Consider the following 8,547-nt stretch of genomic DNA (forward strand, 5'->3'; position numbering starts at 1 on the left):
TGTCAAATGCAAGTTCGAAAAGTAAGCTTTTACCATGAACACTAACCTAACTTATAGCTAGTTTGGTCGAGCATATAAAATCGGTTTATTTCGAAAAATATTCTTGGTGAGAAACAGATTGTATTTGGCTAATTAGTTTGAAAATACTTTTAAGCAATAATTAATGCCAAACTTTTACGAAATGCTTTTAAGTATCTTTTTTCAAAAATGCTTTTCAAAAAAATACTTTTGGGGAAAACTACTTTTCTCCTTTTCAAAAACTACTTCTACTTCTATTCAAAAATACTTTTTTCCTTTTAAAAATTTGACCAAACACCTTAACTTTGAGAAAAAAATAAGTTTGGGGCAAAAAAAGCTTAGCCAACAGGCTATTAGGACCATTACTTGAGTTGAACAAAAAGCAGAACACCATGATATGAAAAAAAAAAAAAAAAAAAGAGAGAGAAGGGAAAACTATACTCAGTAGTACTGAAAATGGGAAATGAATTGGAATTCAAAACCGAGCCTGTACGAGGATAAAAGTACTAAATTACCCTCCTATTGTCCAGCGCGCAATATTCCGCATCTGGATTTGGTCCCTCCAACCACTCACTTCATTTGAATTTGAAACCCGAAAAGAAAAGAAACCAAAAAATTCTACGTATAAAATTGATTTGTTCACAGAATTACATGTGCCTCCTCTTTATGTATTCTGTAGATTTACCGGTGAAGTAACGCTACTTAACGGCGCGCTCTTCTGCAAATTCAAATCCTCATCCCTCCAAACCCAATTGGTCATTTCCCCCACCCCTTAAAACCCACTTCTCTCACTTCTTTTGAAACCCTAATTCAACCAATTTCAAAATATCAAGACCCCCCCCCCACCACCACCACCACCCTTTTCTAATAAATCATTTGGTAATACCCTCGTCGTTGCAAATTTAAGCATTCAATTTACAGTCTTGAATTTGAATTTTTCTGGAGTCGTTGAAAAGTGTCCTGAGGGGGCAAAATCTTGGTATTAAATTGGGAATTATGGAAGAGGAATGTGGAATTTCTGATCAGTCTATTGGGGTAACTGGATCTGGGACAAAGGTTAGGGATTTTGCCCTATTGGATGTTAATACTTAACTTATTTCTGGCCTTTCTTTATTGGGTGTTTGTTAATTTGTTTTCTTCTTCTTTAAATGTTTCAGGTCATGGTAGGGGAGAAGAGGGGCCGCGTTCAAGTTGAAGAAAGATCAGAACTTTGTCACAAAAGAGTGAAAATGAGGGATCTTGAATCTGTTCTGAGTAGAGAAGGTATAGTCTTTTTTGAAATTTAGGAACTTTAATTTTTGAATTTTGCACATAGGAATCTTGATATTCTGAAGGATTTAATAGTGGGAACTGAAAGTTGAAAACTTTAAGCAATTTGTATTTGTAGTTCGACAAATATATAGTGAATTGGTTAGTCAAGATGAAGTCTTTATGATTTTCTAGTGCAGTGTCTATGTTTACTGACCTTTAAGTTCTGTATCTCTGAGAAATATTTTGCTGTTTTGTTCAAAATTTGAACTTTGTGTTCCTTGAATTTAAAGATCCAAATCTTGTGAAGGTTACTTCATAATATTTTATCTTGCTCCACCAGAGAAAACTGAAATGGGTACAGACCCTGCACTTAGATTGCTTGATCTGAATGCAAATATTGCTGCTTCTGGCAATGCCAATGCATCACCTGTTGACGAGACAGACAAACTGCCCTATCTGGGCAATAAAGACAATGGTCACGAGGGTGACTCTATGAAGTCAAAAGGGTTTGCTTTGGATCTGAATGCAGAAGATGTTTCTAGCACTATTAATCATGAACCCTTGTATCCGTGTAAGAATTCGTCCTTGAAATCAAAGGACGATTTTGAGTGTGCAAGTTCTGTTGGTCCATTGGACGAGAATGAGTCGATGAGACTCTGGAATGAGATGAAACAAAATGGTTTTCTTTCACATACTCATGGAGGTGCGCCAATGCCAAAGCTGCAGGGGAGGAAAAGTAAAAATGATGGGATGAAGAAAAAGATGGAGCTTGCGAAGAAAGAACGAGTTAACAGGTTTGCAAAGATTGCTGCACCTAGTGGGCTGCTCAACGGGTTAAACCCAGGGATCATAAACCATGTCAGAAACAGTAAGCAAGTTCATTCCATTATAGAAGCCCTCGTAAGGTCCGAAAAGCATGAAAATGCCCAAATGAAGGGTGGATCGAAAGACCTTAGTGAAAGAAAGAAAGACCAGGAAAATATAATTGGTCCGGGAGCAAGTAAATGCAACCTTGCTCATAAAGATCTGCCAGGAAGCAGGTGTACAAGTGGTTACCTGACATCACTGAATAAATCAATCTCTTTGAACTCAGGGTTTATAGGAGGAGATGGAGGTTCATGCATGGTTGACACCAGGGTTACTGGAAAGATGGTTTATCATCCAAACCATAACATTGACACTGAGGATGATGCACTTGCGCTGAAGTTGTCATCAACCACAACCATTGCTTCAGATAATACGAGCTCATTATCTAATGAGGAATCAGCAAACTTAGCAAGTGTTACTTCACTTTCTGTTAAAGGTTTGTTTTTGTTTCCCTTCTCTTATTTTGTTCTCTTCTCTTGGAATACACAATGTGCTTAATATGACGAGTTAAACATGCTGCTGAAAACTTCTGAGATGAGGCTTTAGCATTTGTGATTAACAGACACTTGGAAATCTAGGCGTACAAGTGGTAAAGCTTCAAGTAATGGCCCATTTGTCATATAAATCTTGTTTTACCAATAGTAACATGCTGATATAGAATTTCTTGTGTAATTCAGCTGCTAATGTAGCTTCACAATGGTTGGAATTGCTTCATCAAGACATAAAAGGACGTCTTGCAGGTATAGAAAAGTTCTCTAAGGTACTTGCAGGGTATTTGGCTTGGATCAAAATTGTAACGCACTCCATTCTATATTTGCAGCATTGCGGCGTAGTAAAAAGAGAGTCCGGGCTGTAATTCATACAGAATTCCCTAGCTTATTGTCCAAAGAATTCTCATCTAATCAAGAGAACAGTTCCTACGGTTCACAAAATTCTTCTGTTGGTCACTTTGACAATTCTATTGCTCATGCACATCGTGCTAGATGGACTGCATTGTTTGACCAGATGGATAGAGCTCTTTCTGAAGAAGAAAAGCAACTGGTGAGTCTACTAAAATCTTTAATATCAATTGTACAATGTTTGAGAAATAAATGTTGAAAGTTCATTCAAAGAAGCAACTCTTCATTCTGTGCTTTGCCTTTTGCAGAAAGCCTGTTTAAGTCTGAGGAAATTCTGTTTGAATTACAATGCTTGATGTAATTTACAAAAACTAAATTAGAGCACCAATGATGGTTGCTTCATGTTATACAATATCCCGTCGAGTTTGTTTAAATATAAGCATGTTTATGTAATTCTATTTTTTAGCCAAGTATAAATTCACTATTTAAATATATTGGAAGGTATAACGAAACATTTTGTTTGGGAAATCTTCTCAGTTTCATCATGATATGGATAAGGATGATTTGCTTATTGAAGAAAATGCAAATATGCATACTCTAGATATCTCACCTGTCTGTATATGTTTGTCTCCTTTTAATTGTGTCACGCTTCTTTACCTTATTTCTCCTTTTCTCCTATCGTCCACAATGAGATATTTATTGACTGTCTGTTGCACTTGAATTTTAGGAAAGTTCGCTGAACCAAGTAAGGCAAATGCAGCTGCAATGTGAACATGGTCTTCAGAAATATGGCGTACCATATAGTTTGCATCAGATGTGGATGTTACAAAATGACTGCAGGTAAGTGTTCAGACAGAAGCACCCTTATATGTGCTGTCCTTTTTGGGGTTGAAGCGGCGGAGTTCATGTGGCCCTTGCTTTCAACTTGCAAGTCTTTTGACATTTTAAACTAACTAGTCTTATGGTACACGCTTTGCGCGTGTACCCATACCAGTATATATATAGTTTTCAAAAGAAATCACATAAGTATTACTCGTATTCAAAAAATCACGTCAATCACGCATTGTAGATGCTTTTTTGTAATTTATGACGACTTATGTGAGAATTACTTATGAAAATTATTATTATTTCAGTGACCTAGTACTAAAAAGAAAACACAAAAGATTTGGGAATGAAAAGATTGACCCTATAGCTCCCAAAGAAATTGATAATGACAATGTAAAGTCTAAAAGAAATTACGGGTGAGTTAATATTTTACAATAAATAACTTAATATAGAAAAATGTAACGAAGCATTGTCATTTGTTGGACGGAACGCAAGAAAAGCAAAAAATGTCAACGTATTTATAATATATTTTTTTTCTACTATTCCATCTTTAAAGTTCTTATAAAGAAATACATACAAATTATTACTATTAACTTCGATATATAAATTGCAGTATCTTATCTATGCTTGACTTATCTAATTGGATTTGTCTTAATATGTATAAGTTCAACAAAAAGTTTAAAGTACATTATATTTTATTATGACTATAATTAAATTATTTTCAAAATATAGTCATGCCATTTATAAACTTATTTATAGATAATTTTTTTACTTGTCCTAATATATTTATAGGTTTGGTTTACGATGTTAGGAGACCTAAATAGTTTTGAACTTGAAATTATAAAGTTTAAAAATGACTACAGTTGATATTTTTGGATAAATAATTTAACTTTAAAAAAAATAGTGAGGCTATCATATGTCGGACTGAAAGCAAGAAAAGAAAAAAAAAACGATAACTTATTTATAATACATTTTATTTTTTTTACTATTTCATCCTTGAATTTCTCATAAAGAAATACATATTATTTATTACTATTAATTTTGATATATGAATTTCAGTATCTTATCTATGCTTCTTTAATCTAATTTTGTTCTTTAATTTGTACAAGTTCAACAAAAAATTTAAAATATACTACAGTTATTATTACAACAATTTTAATTATTTTCAAAATATAGTCTTGTCTTTTGTAAACTTATTTATAAATAATTTTTTACTTGTCCTAATATGTTTCTAGGTTTGGTTTAGGATGTATAGGAGACTTCAATAGTTTTGGACTTAAAATTAGTAACCAAATGATTATTGGTAAATTTCAATGTATTCATTTTAACTTATGCTCTATCATTAGATCTTTTCATTTGAATTTTTGTGCATAAATTAATCTGAGTGTTCTTAATTTTTTTAGAAATTGCATAAATCACTCAGTTAAAGATTTATCATTTTGTGTTGTAAAGTGGATAGTGAATACGTTTTGAAATATTCACACAAAGAGAACTATTTTTAAAACAAATTAAAGAATAAGGAGTTCTAAACTTCTAATTGCTTCCTATTTATTCTTCTTTCAATTAATTTTATTTCCTTTTTTTTTTACTAAAACAATAAAATTATGAAGAATTATTCGGCAACAATTCTATAACAAAAATAAAACTCCTAAACCTAAAAAGAGTTTTAAGTACACGCTAAGGTTCCTACTTTGATTTGCTGGTATTTCATTTATAGATATGGTATATTGCATAGTTTAAATAAGGAAAAACATTAACACCAACAATTTAGTAGTTGTCGGTTTTGAAGTGTCAAATATTAGAAAAATAATTACATGAGTATTTTGTTTAGTATAAAATTGATTTTTTTTTAAAAAGCGAACAATATTTCGATAAGGGCCTTCGTGCTTTTAATATAGTATGGATATCTGGTAAAGTCTCATGCCCAAATCAAATCCAATCTAGAGTTGAGATCATACAAGAGTACTTTACCAATCAAGGGATAGACCTATCTTGACTAAGCAAGCAACCTTTCTTAGACCGCAGAAGTGAGCATACCCTAAGGCTCTCCTCTCTCTCCCTTTTTTAGCCAACAACATCAACCCCATTTTCATGATACAATTTAAAAAAGGAGTTCGAAACATTTTGCACGACTGAAATTGAGGAGAAAGAAAAACTTAATGTAACAAGTAGAACTTAAACCGTCCATATTTGAGCACACTGCTGAAGGCTTTATACATGCCTGTAATTATTAAGGCTATGCTGACAAGTGTTTCAGTTGGCAATGCTTACGAGAACATCAAAATGAAGTTAGATATTCATTGGCCTGAACATATCCATATGCTTGTCTCAAATCTATCTTTCTTTCCATTGTGCATTTCCTTAGCATAAAGTTTATCATTTTTTCTTCGCTCGAACCTTGACTGTCCATTGCATATCATGCACGTGATGAAGCTTATGTTATTCACATTGTACATTCACTACTCAGATTAGAGAAAGCCGAGAGCTCAGAAAGGGATTTAGCAGTCAGGGCAGCTGCTGCTTCCATTTATTCAACATGCAACTTTCTATCTTCAATGGAAAACCTACCTTGTTGCTGACAATTTTATTTTCAATTTCTTCGTGTAATACTGGAGTCAATTATACTGTACTTTTGACTCTCCCGATTCATTTCTACTTTAAGTATTCAATATGCAATGTTGTGGTAATTTATGCTGTTAGCTTTTAGCTTATTTATAGTTCACTTTGGTAACCTTCAAGCAGAATCTGCTTTAACAAAGGCCATATTCACACTATAGTTGATTTCTGTTATATATTTGGATTCTAGTTGCTATATTTATGTCAACATTGATGGATTATGCAGATTTTGTGTTAATATACAAGTTTATTGGAGTTTTAACTAGTGCATTGTGCACATTACGGTATGTCTAAATCAGTATGTAATGTGAATGGTTCGATAACATAGTTAAGCACTTAAAATTGGTATCCTAGTAAAGATTAAACGTGAGCAGAGTATCTTGCTACAATTATCAAATGAAGGAATAGTGGACAATCTCTAAGGAGACTCGCCTAATGTCTGATATTATTTTAATTTAGACCCAAAAAACCAAGGCGATGTTATGTTTCAACTCTTTCACTCTAAATATGGAACATTATTATGCTCAGTAGTCCAACCCTACGTGCAAAATAATAAAAAGAAGTTATATGCATAAATTGGTTTTATGTATTGCTTGTCTTCTATCTGCACGCCTCTAACAGCGTAAAATTTACACACCTCAAATAATCAATAGTTATGAAGGTTGAGTTATGACCAGCTATTTAACCTACGTTGACTCACCCCACCTTGACCCAAGTGCATTTTGGACGAGTATCATGATCCTTTTATTAAATAAAGAGGGCACTGTATACTTCATTTCTTTGATTTCGCTCAAGCCTGTTACATTAAACGTCAGAACCTCTACAATAAAGCAGCTTTACTTGAAAATCCCATCGTGTCAGATAAATACACAGCAAGATTATTTGGGTGACCATTCTGCTAAAATACAGCCAATTGGCTGTAATTTTACTTGACATCAGTTGTGTTGATGGATTATCTGAAATCTTAACCATAGAGCGATATCGCGGGAGGTCACGGATTCACGGGTTCGAGCCGTAAAAACATCATCTTGCAGAAATGTAGGGTAAGATTGCGTATATTAGGCCCTTGTGGTCCGGCTCTTCCTCGGACCCCGAGCATAGTGGAGTTTAACCCAAAAAATAGTTTTCAAGGTCAAAGCAATAATTTTAGATGACAGGCCACAAGCAACCGATTCAATCCAAAAGATCTAATTTTCGTTAATACAACTTGATAGAGGAGTAAAAAATAAATTCAATGACAGATAATATAATAAAAATAAAGCAGAGAAGAAATAATTCTTATTGAATGATCCTTGATAGGATGGTGAGCCGAACAGAGCTTGAAGGGCCGAACTATGGCTAACTTGGGAGTAAGATGCTATGATTTACAATGTATAGAATCGTAGATAAGAAAATTAGATTCCCCTTATGATGGTAAAAGCATGTTTATTTATAGGCTAAATCTAAGTAACTATTCTCCCTTGAATTATGGGTTCATTATGAGCATTTACTCAATCCATCTGTTACTTTTGGAAGACTTGTATCAGTTGTGTAAATGCTAGAATTCCGTAACTGATGAGTTAATTCCGTAACTGATGAGTTAATTCCGTAACTGATGAATCAATCTCGTGCTTGTTGAGTCAATCACATACCTGTTGAGTCAATCTTGTGGTTGAGTCAATCTCGTAATTGATTGCCTTGTTCTGACTGTTACAATCATTTATTGCATTTATTGTACGTTACATAATTGATTTGTAACTGATGGTGTAATGATGGTAAATCCCATATAATCTGGGATTAATTGATTCCTTTCTCATTTGTAATTATGAGATATTCTCCCGCACCTGATCCGGACTATTTTATGATGATTAGTTCCGAGGCTAACAGGCAAGGTACGAGTATATTCGGTCTCGTGAGTGTTTCACATATCATCTTTACATGTCATTCTTTACTTTTCTCCAAACTTTGCTGACACTTGTCGCCATTTAATAGACCCATGTGGCGAGTCTATTTTTCACTAATACAGATAGTCCCCCCACTTTTCGGTTACTCACTGTGATGTAATCAAGAAGTGAAAGATTTTATCTTTTTCATCCTTGCCTCTGCCTCATTAAAAACCTTGCCGAAAAACCCAATAGGGACAAAAATCGGA

General features: G+C 33.9%; 1 protein-coding gene across 1 annotated transcript; it reads left to right on the forward strand.

Annotated features, from left to right (window-relative positions):
- Positions 1–825: 825 nt before the first annotated feature.
- LOC104234818 (uncharacterized) lies at positions 826–6,678 on the forward strand. Its single transcript, XM_009788453.2, has 7 exons — positions 826–1,074; positions 1,176–1,281; positions 1,610–2,572; positions 2,814–2,876; positions 2,957–3,177; positions 3,703–3,815; positions 6,268–6,678. The coding sequence occupies exons 1-7, from the start codon at positions 1,015–1,017 to the stop codon at positions 6,377–6,379; spliced, it is 1,638 nt and encodes a 545-aa protein (XP_009786755.1). The 5' UTR covers positions 826–1,014; the 3' UTR covers positions 6,380–6,678.
- The last annotated feature ends 1,869 nt before the right edge of the window (positions 6,679–8,547 follow it).

The sequence above is a fragment of the Nicotiana sylvestris genome, chromosome 3 (genome assembly GCF_000393655.2).
Source record: "Nicotiana sylvestris chromosome 3, ASM39365v2, whole genome shotgun sequence".
Classification (NCBI taxonomy): domain Eukaryota; kingdom Viridiplantae; phylum Streptophyta; class Magnoliopsida; order Solanales; family Solanaceae; genus Nicotiana; species Nicotiana sylvestris.